At 42.2% G+C, this 19,095-nt stretch overlaps 1 protein-coding gene across 1 annotated transcript in view; it reads right to left on the reverse strand.

Moving 5' to 3' along the window:
* Positions 1–866: 866 nt before the first annotated feature.
* Positions 867–19,095, reverse strand: part of NRDE2 (NRDE-2, necessary for RNA interference, domain containing) — a 55,530-nt gene continuing 37,301 nt past the window's right edge. Inside the window, exons 10-14 of the mRNA XM_029057725.2 lie at positions 14,963–15,349; positions 10,344–11,269; positions 6,988–7,126; positions 2,914–2,982; positions 867–1,955 (exon numbers count right to left, since the gene is read on the reverse strand). Coding sequence (XP_028913558.2) covers positions 1,830–1,955; positions 2,914–2,982; positions 6,988–7,126; positions 10,344–11,269; positions 14,963–15,349 — 1,647 coding nt within the window. The 3' untranslated portion in view covers positions 867–1,829. The remainder of the gene's footprint in view (positions 1,956–2,913; positions 2,983–6,987; positions 7,127–10,343; positions 11,270–14,962; positions 15,350–19,095) is intronic.

A 19,095-nucleotide genomic window follows, 5' to 3' on the forward strand; every position in this document is an offset into this window, starting at 1 on the left:
AGAAGAGAAGCTTGTCAAGATACAATGAAACCAGGCCAGCACAGGTGAATGGTCACCAGTTGTGTGGCTTCGGCAATGAGGTGAGTGCCTTAGGCCAGGAACGATGAGAAGGCCGGGGCAGGAGGGACTGGAAGTAAAAAAAAAATGTACTAGGCAGCAAGAGACTGACTTTCACATATAAGATGTGGAAGTGATGCTTTGGTTTTGGCCTAATCTCACCATCAGTATAATCTTTAAGTCTAAGGTGAGCTAGAGTTGTCATTAAACAGTCAATTAACAGTATGCTTTGATTTGCTTGTATCCACTCAAGCACTTAGTACAGTTACCTGACGCTATTGATGGCCAATAACCAATTTTAGTGAGAAACTCAGTGGTCTCCTTTGCTCCCCGGCAGCTTCCTCAACCAGCACTGAGGCAACATGAGCCAATATGACTCCCCGATTCAGGCAGCCCTCAGGCCTGTGAGGTTATGTATTTTATCTTGGACCCTCAGAGGGCATTTAAAGAGCTAGAATTAAAAATGTTTGGGTTTCAGCTTTTTGTGGTCTCTATACAATGTGGTGCCAGACCCTAGCCCTGAGCCCTAAAGGGGTGGGACTTCTGACATTTTAGGTTGGCACTGCCAGACTTAAATCAACCAAAGCCTAATTTCCTCCTCTGGCCATAAATACATTTCTTGTAAGTTTTAAACAATATTTGTCAAAATCATTAAAGATACTTCAGAAATGCAAACTCCCAGGGTAAAGAATAGCATTACCCATTGGTTTGTTTTTACCCAGTAAAGATTGTAAAAAAAGAGGCTAGCAAGCAGATGGTGGACTATATAACTAACATGCCCCAGAGTAATCAGTACTAAACTATAAATGTTTTCAAATTACTGCAAGGAAGGGCTTTAATTTTAAAAAGTAAAAAATAGTTTCTAAACTTTTACATTGTTTTTCACAGCCTTTTAGACAGAAACAAAAGAATGCTGCCTAAATTCTTCAGTGCTATAGGAAGTAACTCTAAAAACTTTAAATGTCTTCATTCACAGGACATACTTAATTCAGCATTCCCTAATTGGGACACCTTGGCTGGGAAAGATTTTGCAGGACTAAGGGGAGTTGGCATTCTTGACCTTTCCAGAAAGTTTGTCAACTGAAAAAATATAAGTGTTTTTCCCTCCAGAAACCCATTCAGGCCCCTGGACAGCTTTCACTGAGTAAGCTTGTTGTGGCAGGGAGTGTATCTACCAACTCTGTTGTGTTGTGCTCTCCCAAGTACTTAGTACAGTCCTTTGCACATAGCACTCAAATGTCATTGAGGAGGTGAGGTGCTCTCAGACCTAATAAGGAGGGGAACAACTGGATCGTTTCCTATCATTTCAACTAATTCCTAGTCTAGTGCAGACTGCAAGACACGAGCATCTTTGGCTTGATCCATGAGCTATTCGGATAAAGAAATAGGATCCATTGCTCTGTGGCTGAGCCTGAACCGTACTAAGCAGAAGTTATTAGAATGGAACCTAACAAAAGCACAGTTCAACCACAAATGATTTTAACCACCAGCAAGTATTTCAATATAGGCTCCCTGTACATATACACATGGTTTTAAATCATAAAGATCTTTACATGAAAGTTCACTTGGGGTTTTTGTTTTGCTTTTTTTTTTTTTTACCAGCTGGCTATAACTGGCAAAACCCTGCTGTCTGTGTCTCGTGCTATATTAAAACAAATTTTTCCAAGCTAATGAGAGTCTCTCAAACAGTACCATGCAGTCCATTGGATTGTGATGACTTCACCTTGGAAACATGAAATTGATATTTTCCACTTCCATCTTGTAACATCTTTTTAATCTTCTAGTAGCAGTTCCAATTCTTCTAGTGGTAGTCTTACTCTTAACTCCTTCTCTGTCATTAGATCAATTATCACTTGGAGCTGATCAGGAAAATACTCCACCGCATCCATATACAGCACCTAAAAGGGACAATTACACACTGTGAACTTGGGCCAAACTGAAACCTCAAAGACAGGAGTCATGAACATTTGAAAGCAATAGCCCGGGGTCCGTCCCCTACCAGTTTCAGCCAATACTTTGAAACACTAGAAGGTACTGCCCCAGAGAGGGCTTGGCCTCACTGAAGATGTGTTTGAGAGGAACAGGGATGGGGAGGAGTCAGACATTAAAAACAGCAATTTTTCCTTCAGCTGCCCTGGGCACACTCCTATTCAGAAACACACAAACAGGACAGCAGAACAAGGTACAATCTGTGGTCCCAGCACCAGTCTCCACAGATGGCATTTTCTTCAAGTCACAAGGACTTGTGTATGTGTATGTAAATGTGTATGTATAGCTACATATACACCCAGAAATATTACAGTATTGAAAGGAACTTAGTTTTCCTTGAAGTGGAACAGCAGCCCTAGGCATGAAGAAGTCACTGAAGATGGCCCAGGAGGAAGGGGGAGGACTTTTTCCTTGGGGCCTGACTGTCTGCACTGAGCTATCCTCCCTCACCCTCTGCCAGACCATTACCCTGGCACAAAGAGTGAGTTGGACCTGTGGTCGTGGAACCACTAACCTCTGCATGCTTAGCAGCTGCAGAAGACCTTGTTGAGCTCTCACCTATCTTTCACTTGACCCAGCATTCAAACTGACTTTAGGGAAGGAAGGGGAAGGTGAGAGAAGTAGGGAAAGGTCCTCTATTCCACCTTGTAGAAGCAAGATAGAAAGTAAAACAAAAGACAAGACCAAAAACATATAAAGGCAAACAGATTTCCCATCCCATTTTCAATCATTCTTTCATTCAATCACATTTATTGAGCACTTACTGTGTGCAGTGCACTGTAATAAGCGCTTGGGAAAGTACAACAATAAACAGTGACTTTCCTTGTCCATATTTGGCATTCCATAGGCGTCATTCTTCACCCTTACCTTTGCCCACGGACAGCTCTGCAGTGACCTGTAGAATATGCCTGTGCCTTTCTTGTCTCCTAAAGATACCTGAATAGAAAAAGATAAATGTGAGCATACTAAAATTTGAAAAAATAATCATTGAGGTAAGTGTTGCATGCTATATCAAAGCACTGGAAGATGCAAGAGCATCAGGTCAGTCCTAGTTCCTGTCCCATATGGAGCTCAGTCTATGAGGGATGGAGAAAAGGCATCTTATCCCCACAGGTGAGAAACTGAGGCACAGAGAAGTTACTAGGTAAATGATAGCCAGGTACCCAGATCTTGACTTCCAGTCCTGTCTTTTACATTAGGCTTTGCTGCGCCTCAAAAAAAAAAAGTTAAAAAATTTACAGTACTAAAAATTTGCCTAAATTAAAAAACACAAAGCACCCATTTGAATTTAAATAATGTTATTGAGAATTTCTGAATGAGCCACTACGGTATTTCCTGGCGTAATAGTTATCCCCAATTTTTTTTTTAAGAAATCTCGGTTTCTCACCTTAGTCTAACTATTCACATACATTGCAAAATAGGCAATTTTAGAAGGAAGTTCTCTCTACAGTTGTATATTTTCACGCATGCCATCTGTTCAAAATAATAAAATATTTTTTTCCATTTACTATATATTAGACAACCCCTCATCATTAAGTGGAAAAAAACTATCTGGAAAAGCTGAAATGGGTAAATAATTCAAAATGCCATACAAAGCAGTGTGGCTTCCTGGATACAGCATGAGCCTGGGAGTCGGAAGGACCTGGGTTTTAATCCACTTCCCCCACCTGTCATGTGACCTTGGGCAAAAGCCTTCACTTCTGTTCCTCAGTTACCTCATCTGTAAAATGGGGATTAAGACTGTGAGCCCCTTGTGGGACAGGGACTGGGTCCAAACTGATTAACTTGCATTAACTCCAGTGTTTTGCAAATAGTAAGTGCTTAATAAGTACCATAATGATAATTATTATAGTGTCAACCCAAGCAACAAAAACTCCAAATTCAGGCTGAGGCATCATACTCATAGTTTGCTTCAAATTCTGATTTTTTTAAATGAAGTCTCCCACTTTTGTACAGCAAAACACAGAAGCAGAATCCATTATTATGATGATGAAAAACTGCATAACCCAGTGGAAAGAGCATGAGGTTGGGAGAGACTAGGTTGAATCCTGGCTAGAATCTGCTAAAAAAAAAAAGGAGAGGTGGGGAACAGAGAGGAGAGAGAGTTCCCCTCTGCCCCAGCCCAGGCCTTCTGTGCCTTTTTCATCCTATTTAGAGAAAACACAGTAGAATGATGTATAGAGGTTGAGAACAAGCAAGCCCATTCCAGGCTAAACTTCAGAAATTAAAAGATGGTTGATTAGAGAGACAGGATAGAAATACAATTAAATTAGTTTAAATTTGGCTTGTCATGCTCCATCTATAAGTTGCGTGAACTTTACTTGCCTTGTAGAAGCAGCATGGTCTAGTGGAGAGAGCAGGGGCTTGGGAGTCAGAGGACCTGGGTTCTAACTCCAAATCTGTCATGTCTGCTGTGTAACCAAGAACAAATCACAAATTCTCTGTGCCTCAGTTCCCTCATCTGTAAAATGGGGATAAAGACTGTGAGCCCTACATGGGACCTGGATTCTAATCCCAGATCTTCCATTTGTCTGCTTTGTGACCTTAGGCAATTCACTTAACTTCTCTGGGCTTTGGGTTACCTCATCTGTAAAATGGGAATTAAAACTTAGAGCCCCATATGTGACATGGATTGTGACTAACCTGATTAGCTTGTAACTACCTCAGTGCTTTGTTAAGTGCTTACATGTGCCAGGAACTGTACTAGGAACTGTACCTGTATCAGGAACTGGGAAGCAGTATGACATAGTAGGGAGAGCACAAGCCTATGAGTCAGGAGGGTCATGGGTTCTAATCCCTGCTTTGCCTCTTTTCTGTGTGACCTTGGACAAATCACTTCACTTCTCTGTGCTTCAGTGACTTCATCTGTAAAATGGGGTTTGAGACTTTGAGCCCCATGTATGACAGGGGATTGTGTCCAACTGGATTTGCTTGTATCCACCCCAGCACTCAGTACAGTGTCTGGCATATAGTAAGCACTTAATTACCATTATTATTACTAATGCCATAATTATTTGTATCATCTCCTGGAAATGCACTATTGGGGTTTTACTGAACATTAAGTTTGCTGTTTCATCTCTGGCAATTCTCCTGAGCATTTTAAAAGTTATCCTGCTTTGCCATGCATCTGAGTCACATCTGTTCTCAGAAAGGCATCACAGTCAGAGCCATTATTATAAATGTGGTATTTGTTAAGTACTTACCATATGCCAAGCACTGTACTAAGCGCTGGGGTAGATACAGGATAATCAGATCCCACATGGGAATCACAGAGTAATTAGGAGGGAAAACACATAATGAATCCTCAATTTGCAGATGAGGGAACACAGGCACAGAGAAGTTCAGTTACTTGCCCAAGATCACACAGCAGGTTCATGGCAGTCAGGATTAGAGAAGCAGTGGAAAGAGCCCGGGCTTGGGAGTCAGAGGTCATGGGTTCGAATCCCAGCTCTGCCACCTGTCAGCTGTGTGACTGTGGGCAAGTCACTTAACTCCTCTGTGCCTTAGTTACCTCATCTGTAAAATGGGGATTAAAAAACTGTGAGCCCCACGTGGGACAACCTGATCACCCTGTATCTACCCCAGCACTTAGAACAGTGCTCTGCACATAGTAAGTGCTTAACAAACACCATCATTATTATTATTATTAGAACCCAGAACCTCTGCCGCCATGGCCCTTGCTTTTTCCACTAGGCCATGCTGCTTCCCAAATTCCAAGACACAATACCCAGACATTCATCATTGTTTTCACTAACTAACCACATGGCTTTATGTACATCAGTCAGTTTCTATTCTCAATTTCATCAACTGTTAACTGGAATGGGTAGGTGGAATTTTAAGATGAGGCCTATTAAGGCATATGAGAATGAACTGCTACCTTTTGGAGAGGGGCAGAAAATAATGATATCAGATGCTTAGTATGTACCAAACACTGTGCTCACAATCAGACGGAGGGACAGAACTGATATTCTGTCCCCACTTTACAGATGAGAAAGCTGAGGCACAAAGAATTTAAGTAACTTGCAGGCAAGTGACATTGCCAAGTCTAGAACCCAGGTCTCCTGACTCTCGGTCCTTTCTTCCTTCCACTACACCACACTACCTTTCACAGTAAACCCATCATTCATTACTCTGCAAAAGTACAGCCTTCATAAAGAAGTTATGCACCTTCTAGAACACATAACCCAAACCCATGATCTACTACAATTGCAAGGTCCCCACCAATAAACCCAAAAGGTCTATACAGTTTTTTAGGTGGGAGCTGGAAGTTCTCTTCAGAGCATATCACCAAATGATTTTTTGCCTGTATCACTCACTGAAAAATCCATTTTAAAAATTCACCATATTTGACCATAAATGCCAGTGGCCAAAATCACTGCCCATTTTAGAAATGATGATTAGGTATGTGCTTTGGACAAGACCTTTTAAAATCAACATCCTGGTCTGAGTCATAATTTCTTTTTAGATCACTGAAAATCAGGAATGAAAAAATTCTGAAAACCTCTGCAAAACTGATCCCTCTATTATGTCATATAAGAAGATTGCACCATCCTGGAGATGGTCATTTTTATTGAAAAATGGTACAACTACTGCCATCAACTGTATTTACTGAGCACTCACCCCATGCAGGGCACTGTACTAAGCACTTCAGACATATTCCCTGCCCACAAAGCACTATAGGCACAAAAGCTCAGTATTGACAAATAGATATTAGCTCTCTTTATATTAGAGAATACTGGGTTAATGTTCCAGTGTGATATGAAAAGGAACTTCTTTTTAGACCACTTAGCCCAGCGCTACAAAGAGTGGCAAGATTATAACAGAAGGTAACTTTCCTTTGGAAGTAACTATTGGGAACATAAAGAGTACACCCATCACCAAAAGAAAGCATGTGTCTTTGCAAGCCTGCAAAAAGTCAAGACAGAGTTATAGTTTTCTCACCAAAAAATGCAAGTACATCCTCCATAACAATGGGCAGTGTGTGCCACTCTCCTCCTGAGTTGCATTGTCAAATAGGACTTTGATTCGATTTGTTAGTCCAGTTTCGGGAATGGTTGAATGTATTTCTCCAGTATCTAACCTATAAAAAAAGCAAAGAAGTTACATTCTTGTTTTACTGCACAAAAGGCATGAGGAAAACTTCACATTCCACAGTTAAGCAAACTCAGAACATAATCTGCTGTCAGATAGGAAATATGTGGAAATTTGGTTCCTAATGAAAAGTTGGGTTTTAATCAATAAAGTGTAATTAGATTTTATCATGGGACAAAGACCCCTGGCGTTTTTAAGTTAATTATCCCTTTCAAGTAGAAAAAACTAATGTGCAAGTCAAAAATGATCTTTTTTGCAACAAAATATTATTCAACAGCCTTTTTCCCATTCTTGTGAAAAGTAAAACAAGAGACATTAGTAACTGTTTCAATGATTTAGCTGCCATGTGTTTAAGATTACATAATATTTCCTGGTGAACAGTAATAATACATGAAGCCTTTGTGACTTGCAGCTTTAAAAAGAGATATTTAGTTTTTACCTTAAAAAACAAAAATCACACCTTAACCTACGGCTTCCGGCCATATTTCTGCCTTATGATGAGGTTTAAACAATTTTTAAAATAATCTACAGGTATGCTGTGTGTCCATTTGTGAATGCTAGTAGGAATGGAGGCTTCATATCCTTGGGGCGGACTCTGGGAGAGTTGCTGTGTTGAAATGTTTAGGTGATATTTTGTTCAGATTTTGCTGACCATCATTGGGATGGACCTTGATTCAGTACCAAACAGACAACCAATGACTGAATTTTAGCAGCAAAACCAGAAGTAACCCACTTCAGAAATATGCAGCCTCTACAGTCATCCACCCAGCACACACACACACAAACACAGTTTGACATGTTGGTACACATTAAATTTGACTTTGGGGAATTCTGAGCTGCAGATCCAGTATGTAAGGATGTCCATTAACTTGTTACTGTTGTCTTTAAAGAAAAGAAACCCTCAATCAGGTATCATTTTACATCAATCATTCTGCCACACGTATAAAAAAACATGCAGGTTCCACACTTCTCTAACAATCCTCACAGACTTAGGTTTCTTTGGGGTTCAAAGGTTTGGCTTCTGTCGCTGATGAAAGAATGAAAAACAGTACCAGACTCTGTAAAGTACCATTCTGCTCCAAACTCCTTGAGCTAGTTGCCTACAACTGCTGTCTCATTCATCATATTTATTGAGCACTTACTCTGTGTAGAGCACTGTAGCAAGTGCTTGGAAAGTACAACACAGCAATGAAGAGAGATAATCCCTGCCCACGAGCTCTTCCTCTCCAATTCTCTCCTTTCCTCCCTCCAATCTGGCTGCGGCCCCCTTCACTTCACAGAAACTGCCCTCTCAAAGATCACCAAATGGACTCTTTCTTGCCAACTACAACAAGCCTCTACTCCATCCTAATCCTCTTCAGTCTCCCATCTGCCACTGCAGACCACCCTCTTCTCCTGGAAATATTATCCAACTTTAGCTTCACTGACACTGTCCTTTCCTGGTTCTCCTATGTCTCTGGATGCTCCTTCCCTGACTTGTTTTCAGGCTTCTCCTCTGCCTCCCAACCCCTAACTGTGGGTATTCCTCAAGGTTCAGTTCTAGGTTCCCTTTTATTCTCTTCATACACTCCCTTGGAGAACTCATTCACACTCCCATGGCTTCAACTATCATCTCTACATGGATGACTCCCAAATCTGAATCTCCAGCCCTGATCTCTCTCCTTTTCTGCAGTCTCGCAACTTCCTCCTGCCTTCAGAACATTACATGGATGTCCCACCTCAAACATGTCCAAAACAGAACTCCTTATCTTTTCATCAAAACCCTGTCTACCCCATGACTTTCCCAACACTGTAGATAACGCCACCAACCTCCCTCTCTAATAGGCCCACAACCTTGGCATTATCCTTAACTTCTCTCATTCCACCACATATTTAATCTGTCACCAAACCCCATCAGTTCAACTTCACAATATTGCTAAAATCCACACTTTCCTCTTCATCCAAACTGCTACCACATTAATCCAAGTGATTATCCTATCCTGCCTTGATTACTGATTAGAGAAGCAGCATGGCATAGTGGATAGAGCATGGGCCTGGGAATCAGAAGGTCATGGGTTCTAATCCTGGCTCTGCCGCTTGTTTGCTGTGTGACCTTGAGCAAGTCACTTAACTTCTCTGTGCCTCAGTTACCTCATCTGTAAAATAGGAATTGAGATTGAGAGCCCCATGTGAGACAAGAGACTGTGTCCACTCCGATTTGCCTATATCCACCCCAACGCTCAGTACAGTGCCTAGCACATAGTAAGAGCTTAGCAAATACCATAATAATTATGATGATGATGATGATGATGATGATTACTGCATCAGCCACATTGCTGACCTCCCTGTTTCCTGTCTCTTCCCACTCCAGTCCATACTCCACTCTGTTGCCCGGATCATTTTTTTTCAAAACATTCCATCCATGGTTCCCCACTCCTCAAGAATTTAGAGTGGTTACCCATCTACCTCCACATCAAACAGAGACTCCTCACCATCGACTCTAAAGCACTCAATCACCTTGTCCCCACCCTTCTCCCTTCCCTTATCTGCTATTATAACCCAGCTCCCACACTTCGCTCCTCTAATGCCAACCAACTCACTGTACCTCGATCTCATCTATCTCTCCACCAACCTCTCGCTCATGTCCTATCTCTGGCCTGGAACACCCTCTCTCTTTATATCCAACAATCAGGCTCCCTACTTTGAAAGCCTTCTTAAAAGCACATCTCCAAGAGCCCTTCCCTGACTAAGCCAATTCCTCTTCTCCCTCTCCCTTCTGTGTCACCCTAGAACTTGGACAGGCACCCTTTATTCACCCGCCCCACAGCACTTTTTACACATCTGTAATTTATTTATATTAATGTCTGTCAACCCTCCAGACTGTAAACTCATTGTGGGCAGGAAGCATGACTACCAACTCTGTTATACTTTACTCTCCCAAGCACTAAGTACAGTATTCTGCACATAGTAAGTGCTCAATAAATACAACTGATCGACTGTTAAAAGAGCACAAAAGCAGCAGAGTCCAGTACAGGCTTTACATACACATCTGGTGGAAAGGTTTCAGGAGCACACTCCTAAACTAAGGAGTTTAGCTTCTGAGCTATTAGAATATAAGGCTTTGGTACTGCTAATGAGAAACTGAAGAGTAACAAAATCATGATGGTATACATTTCCCAACTTTACAATTTATCACCCTGGTCAGACTTCAAATGCTGTCTCATTACCTTTGAACAGTTTCCACCAGCTTTTTTCTCATTTTCTCAGCTTGGATTGCAAACAACATTGGCTCCAGAGATTTCGTATACCTGTTGATGTCATCAAAAAACCTTCTTGTCTTGCTAGCATGATGAGACTTCTTTTGGATATGTATATATGACCTCCAAAGAGCATGGTTGCCAGGATACAGCTTTATGGCCTCCGTGAGTGCCTCTCGCAAAGGATTCAGGGGGTAAATACTGACTTTCATGTGATACCTGAGTAGGTTTGTATGCATCAGTGTGACAGTTTCAAGAACACGGGTGAGACCAGTGACTCCTGGGCCTTCTCCTGAGCTTGGGAATTTCTCTGAAATCAGTTCTTTCAGTTTTTCGGAAGTCTGTTTGTATATCACCACAGCGGCATCAATCCCTACAGTCAGATATTGGAAAAGTGCAAAACAGCCAACCAAACTAATCAGATGTCTCAGACAATTAGAGGATGAGTTAGAAACCAAGCTTGTGCTCCAACAGCTATGGAGGGCATGTTCATAGGCCTTGCGGGCTTTCAAGATGTTCACTGCTAGCACCTGTCCAGAATAAGGCCTAAATGGTCCATTTTCAGTCAGGTGGGTTAGGATGTGAACTGCACGGGAAGTGACAGCTCCATCTAGATTCTCCAACAGCTCCACTTCGAGTTCGGCATAAAGCAGGCTCAGGTCACAAAGACTTGAATTTTTTAATTTTTCTGTTCCTATCATGCTGATCGCTGTATCAAAAACTTTTCTAGCATCTTCTGTGTTCCCAAGTAACCATTCTAGATGGGCAAACTGTTTCCAGAGGGAGAGATTGTTTCTGTTCTCAGGTTCTTTAAGAAGATTCTTGGCTAGCTTTTTGCATTTTTTTCCTTGGAACTTCAGTTTTTTCTTGTTTTTAATTTGGAGATTCCATGTGAGCTACAGGCAAAAGAGGAGGGCAAAATTGAAAATGGCACCATTTTTGATTGAAATTCCTTAAATTTCATAAAGTTCACACAGAACATACAAATCACCTCTATTATTTCTCTTCTCCTTTGGTGTTCAGATAGTTGCTCTACCTCAGATAGAATAAGCTGTCTTTCATTTAGCAGGTAAATCAGGGAAAGCGTTTGAGTGGTTACTTTGTGCAGAGCCCTGTACTGAGCATTTTAGGATAAGACAATAGAGATAGTAGATATGATTCCTATCCTGGAGTAACTTACAGTCTAGTGAAAGAGACAGAAAATAAACTATAGCCAGGGAGAAGCAAAAGCATTTAAAAATATATGCATAAGTACAAAGGGGGTGGATGGGAAAGGGTAAAGTACCCAAGTGTTTGAGTAACACGGAAGTACTGGAGTGGCAATACCCGGGGAAATAGATTGGGGGATATGAGAAGTTAATCAAGGAAGGCCTCCTGGAAATAGTGTGATGTATAAGGGTTTTGAAAGTGAGGTGAGCAGGATGTGAAGGGAAAGAGAGTGCAGACAGGAGGGACGGTGTAAGCAAGAGGTTAGTGGCAAGAGAGATGAGAACAAGGTCCATTGAGTAGGTCGGCGTGGGAGGAGCAAAGCATGCAGATAAACTGGAATGGAAGAAGAGTGAGAATAAGTGAGAAGGGGAGAGAGTTGATAAAGCTCCTTGAAGCCAGTGGTCAGGAGCTTCTGCTGGATGAGGAGAGGAATGGGTAACCATTGGAGGATTTTGGAGTAGGGCAAGGTATGCAAAACAGTGTTCTGGAGAAATGATATGGGCAACAGCAGAAGTGTGAACTGGAGCCAAGGAGGTTGAGGCAGTGGTCAACTGTGGATATGAAAATGCTTGGACCAGTGTGGTGGCAGTTTGGATGGAGAGAAAGGGATGGGATTCTGGAGGTCTTGTAAAGAAAAAAAAACCAGGATTTGGTGACTGACAGGAGAGAGAGAGGAGTCAAGGATAAGGCCATGATTGCAGGTTTGAGAGTTGGGGATGATGGCAGTAGTGTCAACAGTTGAGGGGAGGAAAGGATTTGGAGGGGATGATAAAGAGTTCAGTCTTGGACCTGTTGACCTAAAGGTGTCAGTAGGGCATCTATGTGGAAATGTCGTGGAGGCAGGAGAAGATCCAAGATTACAAAGATGGAGAGAGGAGGAGTTAATGAAGCAGATTTGAGAATCAGCTATGCACAGGATGGCGCTGTGAGAGTGAATAAGAGTGAGTGAATAAGCTTCCCAAGGAACTGGATTTAGAATGAAAATAGAAGAGGACTTTAAATGGAGGTTTGAGAGGTACCCACAGTTAAAGAGTGAAAAGCAGAAGAAAAGCTGGCAAATGAGACTGAGAGGAGCCTCCAGAGAGGTAAAAGAACCAGGAGAGGACTGTTTCACAGAAACCAAGGTTAGATAAGGTTTCCAGAAGGCAGGGGTGGTCCACAGTGTGTCAGCATCAGAGCCTGCTGAGAGGTCGAGGAGAGTTAGGCTGGAGTAAAGACCATTAAATATGGTCTCTGGTGACTTTGGAGAGAGCACATTCAGTGGAATGGAGGGAGCAGAAATTAGATAGTTGAGGGATCAGGGGATAGTTGGAGAGGAAATGAAGACAGCAGGTACAAACAACCTGTTCAAGGATGTTTGGACAAGAATGGTAGAAGAGAGAAGTGACAGATGTATGGTGCGATGAGGTTGACGGAATTTTTTTTAGGTAAGACAGTGCAGGCGTATGCTTGAAAGCAGAGGGGAACGAGCCATTGGAGAGACAGTGGCTGAAGCTGGGCATCAGGGAGAGAGGAAGCATGCTCCAAGTATTTTTATAAGGTGCAAGAGAATGGGGTCGAGGGTACAGATTGAGGGGGTAGATTTTGAAAGCAGGTGGGAGCTCTCCTCTGAAAAGATGGCCAGGAAGGATGAGAGTGAACTTGGGCCAGAAAGGAACAAATAAAGTTCATCCTTTAGTTTCAATTTTGTTAATGAAGTGGTTGGCAAGATCACTGGTTGGGGAGAAGCATCTGGGGTAGTTGGGGAAGTAGTTGGGGAAGCAGCATAGCTTTGTGGAAAGAGCATGGGCTTGGGAGTCAGTGGTCATGGGTTCGAATCCCAGCTCTGCCACTTGTCAGCTATGTGACTGTGGGCAAGTCACTTCACTTCTCTGGGCCTCAGTTACCCCATCTATAAAATGGGGATTAAGACTGTGAGCCCACATGGCACAACCTGATTACCTTGTACCTAGCGTGGCTCAGTGGAAAGAGCATGGGCTTTGGAGTCAGAGGTCATGAGTTCGAATCCCAGCTCTGCCACTTGTCAGCTGTGTGACTGTGGGCAAGTCACTTCACTTCTCTGTGCCTCAGTTACCTCATCTGTAAAATGGGGATTAAGACTGTGAGCCCCACGTGGGACAACTTGATTCCCCTGTGTCTAAACCCAGCGCTTAGAACAGTGCTCTGCACATAGTAAGCGCTTAACAAATACCAACATTATTATTATTATTATTACCCCAGTGCTTAGAACAGTGCTTGACACAAAGCAAGTGCTTAACATATATCATTATTATTATTAACACTGGGATAAGAGAGGAGGAATATGAAAACACTGGGGCTTTAAGGAGGGGGTTGAAAGTCAGGAATAGTTGATGGGAGCAGTGGGAGGGGACCAGTATGGGAGAAGTATGGCTGAGCAGAGGAAAAGGCAGAGTAATAGGTGAGGATGAATTTCAAACCACTAAGGTCAATCTGGTGCCAGGATTGTGCGCTCCACAATGCAAACACATGAGTGGATGGTGTATATTGTGGGGGTGATCCAGGGCTGGGGGTTTGTGCAAGATTAATGGTTGAACAGGGGTGGATTTATGCACCAAGCTGGGTAGAAAGCCCAAATGTGCATGGTGGTCTGGCATAAATGGAAGGGATCATGAGATTGAGGGTCTCTGAGAAGGCGAGGGCAGTTTACCACAGGAGGTGTGTGAGGACAGAAGGCATGTAATACAGGTGAGGTGGAGAAAGGGATTTCAGAGTTGCTGAGGTTAGAGATTATACAGTGATCAGGGATGATGAGATCTAGTGGATATGATAGGGTGAAGCAAGAAGTCATAGAGTAGAGGCAGTGTCTAAAGCATCGCTTACTAGAATTAAGAGTTGAAATATTAAGTTTCTTGATGATGCCTCTATAAACAATATTATAGCTCAAGTGAAATTTGGTAAGCAGGACTCTTTGAAAGCCACAAATTTTAAAGTACAATTTGGAAATCAAATATGTATCTCGCTTTCCCCACAGTCAAAAGTCAATACCTACAGTTACCAGCAGAGGGCAGGTCTGTCTCATATTTCAGATTGATATTTAGCAAAGTTTGGCTAGAAATCAGAAGAAAAAGAAAACCTCTATCCCAACTCTAAGAGAAATACTACATGCTAACTGATCATGTCATCACATAAGCCTAATCGTAAAAAGAGTCAACATGATAACAAGTGTACCACTTATTCTTAAACTTCAAACTTACTCTTAAACTTCAAATAGAAAAAAGCAGAGGACTGCCTATGACTAAGAGGGGAAAAAAACATTCATATTCATAAGAAACACCACAACCAATGCACAAGATAAATGTAAAATTTAACCAAGAAGAAATAAGAAAGTCACAGGACCGATGAATAAGAGTCTGAGTTACCTTAGATATTTCATATTGTAACCAAGAGAAGCAGAGATGAGATCTTTCAGTTCCTGAGAACAGAGGCAATATTACACAGAAGACATTCTGAATGAACTCCTCTCCTTCTCTACAGTGGCCTGTGAGTTGTTGCCTTCTGTTCATCATATCCATGTGGCCTATGCAACTAACTCCAGAAAACAGTAGGTCAAGGAAAGTCAGTGGCTTGTCATCAGAAAGTCCATTTTCAAAAATGCTGCTTTCATCCATTGCAAGATAGAGGCACGAAGTAGAGAGCTCATATTTGGAAGGGACTCCCAAGAATTGCAGAAATGAAATAAGCAGTTGAAATTTGAGCTCTGGGCTAGAGAGTTGGATCAAAGACTCCTCAAGATCATCAAATAATACCTGCAAATGGGATAATAAAGGACCAAGAGAGTTACATATTCGAAATTTCACTTCACCTCTCCAAAGGTTATTCACAACTACTTTCATAAGAATAGACCTGATTGTCCAACATTATCCAAATCCCAAAAATGTTTGAGACAATTGCCGGGTTTTCTCATAAGACGTACGGAAACTGCAAGCCTCACTGTAGGAAGCCCTTAAGAAAATGAACAGTATTGTTAGCAGCACTTTGAAATTAAGAAGGAAAGAAAATGAACAAGTTGTGCCAAATGCTTAAAAATCATTTTGATGGGTATTTAAAAACTCAGAAGAGATGTCTGAAACAAAATGGTTTCTGCAGCTATTTAGATAAGTTTCAATTGTACCTGATTTTAGTTATGCCCAATAAAATACAAAACATTCCTATTTATAGTGTCTTGAGCAAAGTTGCATAAAGAAGTCAAAATGTATGCTTAAAACGAGATAAATGAAACGTAAGTGAATGGAGAAAGAAAATGCACGGTTAATGGACTCCATTAATAGCATTTTCAAGATCCCTCCAGGACACAGTAATTGATTTAACAGGATGTTTTCCAAACTAAGGACTATGTGGCCTCTGCATGAGTCACTGTGACCATCTGTTTGAGACTCAGTGGTGGAAAGGGCAAAGTTTTTAAGAACCATTTCCCTTCAAGCTGCTGCATTGCCACTATATTCACTCACTTCCCCTCCCTCCTCCTTATGACTCCATTCCAAACGGGGCCTTCATCGCTGGCCGCTCTCAGCCAAGAGGCGAGGGAAGGGCAGAAACATGACAGCTGGATCAACCATGCAATAACTAGTTCAGACCAATGGCCCTCCCAGCCCAGTAACCGTTTACAACTAAGGCCACAATGTTTGAAGGAACAGGGCATTGGTAGCCCTCCTGGACATCCATCCAGCCCTAACCCTAAATCCTGAAGTATTCTATAATGGGCTCACATGCTTTTTTCTTGTTAATACTCCAGATGCTCAAAGCTTCAATGGATGATGGACATAATCTTACAGTCACTATGCTATTCTGACTTCCACTACCCTGAGTAGTGAGAATTGATCTGATAGTGGGAGATAAAGCCTCACATGACAAACCTAGAGCACCTATTGGTAGTAGGCTCAAAGCCACAGAAATTCCCATTCCTGGTTTGCTCAAGTAATCCTGAGTTTTCAGAATGACTACTGCCATCACCACAAATTGTCAAAATCTGATTTGGCAATCTCCCAATCTATAACAACAGGTCACACCCAGATAATATGGTCTCTAACTTGCTCACTCCTCATTCTGGCCAACACTGAGACCTGGCTCTCACCAAATATCACTGTCTTCCCTGCCACTTTCTCTCACTCACCTTCTTCCATTCTCAAAGGGATATGGAGAGGACTCAGGCTGCTCTTCACCCCACAGAATGTTGCTTTTCTACCATCGCAGGCCCTCTTTTTTCTTTCTCTTCCCTCTAATCACACATTGTCCACCTCAACCACTCTCTGTAGCTATTAGTTGCTGTCCTGTACTGTCAACTGACCCAACCTCTGCATTTTTTAAAATAGATTGTGGTGTCTTTCTCACCTTCCTACTCTCACTCACTTCTCCTTTTCTGATCCTTGCTGATGAGCACTCTGACTAGCCAACAGTTTTCTTTCACTTCTCAATTCTGAACTCATGCTTCATCCCACCCCAATTACACACCAGATCTAATCATCTAGGAACATGGTCTACCTCCAATCTCACAAACTCTGACCTACCACTATCTGACCACATCCTCTAACCTGACTCCTCATTTACACCTCACTTCAAGGAACTTGGTCTTCACTCTCATGTCCTCCATACCTATAGAGAAGCAGCATGGCCTAGTGGAAAGAGCACAGGGCAGTGTCAGAGGCCCTGGGGTCTAATCAAAGCTTTGCCACTTGACTGCTGTGTGACCTTGGACAAGTCACTTAGCTTTTCTGTGCCTCTTGTTTTCTCATCTGGAAAATGGGGAATACCTGTTCTCCCTCCCACTTAGACTGCGAATCCCGTGTTGGACAGGCACTGGGTCCAACCTGATTATCATCAACCCCAGCACTAGGTACAGTTTTTGGCTCAGAGAAGTGTTTAACAAATAGTATTATTACAACTCTGGACCACTCCACTTATTTCAAACTATCACCTCTCCAAACCCTCTCTTTTCTTGATGCAAAAGTACCCATCAATCCAGCAATGGAATTTATTGAGCATTTACTGTGTACAGAGCACTGTATTAAGCGCTTGGGAAAGTACAGTACAACAGAGGTGGTTGAGGAAATCCAACCCCAAAAGAAGCTTAGGGTCTAATATAGAGGCATTAAAAAAGATTAGGGATAAGGGAAATTAAAAAAAGATAAGAATATTTAATAATAATGATAATGTTGGTATTTGTTAAGCGCTTACTATGTGCAGAGCACTTTTCTAAGCGCTGGGGGAGATACAGGATCAACAGGTTGTCCCACGTGAGGCTCACAGTCTTAATCCCCATTTTACAGATGAGGTACCTGAGGGCCAGAGAAGTTAAGTGACTCGCCCACAGTCACAAAGCTGCCAAGCTGCAGAGCCGGGATTCAAACCCATGACCTCTGATTCCCAAGCCCATGCTCTTTCCACTAAGCTACACCACTTCTCATTATTTACATAAGTAATATGGGGCTGAGGTGACCATTAATGTGCCTAAGGGAAGCAGCATAGTCTACTGGAAAGAGCATGGGTCAGAGTCAGAGGACCTGGGTTCTAATCCCGCTCTGCCACTTGTCTGCTGTGTGATCTTGGGCAAGTCACTTAATTTCTACATGTGCCAGTTTCCTCAACTGTAAAATGGGGATTCAATACCTGTTCTCCCTCCTACTTAAACTGTGAGCCCCTTGTGAGCCCGGGACTGCGTCCAATCTGATTAACTTGCTAGCATTTAGAACAGTGATTGATAAATAGTAAGTGCTTAAATAATAACACAGCCAAGTGCACAGTTGACACAGAGGGGAAGGAGGAGAGGGGAAATAAGGAGTCACTCTAGGAAAGTCTCATGGAAGAGTTGTGATTTTAGAAGGGATCTGAAGGTGGAGAGGGTGGTGGTCTGTCAGATATGAAGGGGGAGGAACTTTCATGCCAAAGGGAGAATGTGAGCAAGGAGTTTGTGGCAGGGATAGATGAGATCAAGAGTAGGTTGGTGTTAGAGGAGAGGAGTGTGCAGATTGGGTTGCAATAGGAGATAGCAAGGTTAGGTAAGAGGGACTGTAGTCTCTTTCAGTCTCCTTCACTGGCTTCTCTTCCAACTCAGAGCCCCTAAAATTGCATCTGCACACTTAAGAAAGGAAGCTGGCAGACTGTGGTACACTGCCCTGGTTGAGAACACCTATTCTTACTTTTCCATATGAAAGCACTTGCAATCCAGGCTTGACAGAAGGACAAACCAGTCGATGCATAAGACTTCAGGAACAGCCTGCCCTTTTGTTCATCTCCTCTAAGCCAGGGTCTCTGATGTTTGCATCTGAACTACAATCACCTAGAAAATGATCCTAAATGATGACAAACTGTGTACAGTAGAAGCCTCTTTCAAAGGTGAAGGTGCGCATCATATTTAATTATACCCTTTTATCATTCAGCGGATAAAGGGACATTGACAGGGAATTTGGATCATGTCAATATGGAAAATAGAGGCTACATCAATTATCAATCAATAAAATGGAGTTATTCTGCACGGGGCAAACTGCACAAGAAATGC

Source organism: Ornithorhynchus anatinus, chromosome 1 (genome assembly GCF_004115215.2).
Source record: "Ornithorhynchus anatinus isolate Pmale09 chromosome 1, mOrnAna1.pri.v4, whole genome shotgun sequence".
NCBI classification, from domain to species: Eukaryota; Metazoa; Chordata; class Mammalia; order Monotremata; family Ornithorhynchidae; genus Ornithorhynchus; species Ornithorhynchus anatinus.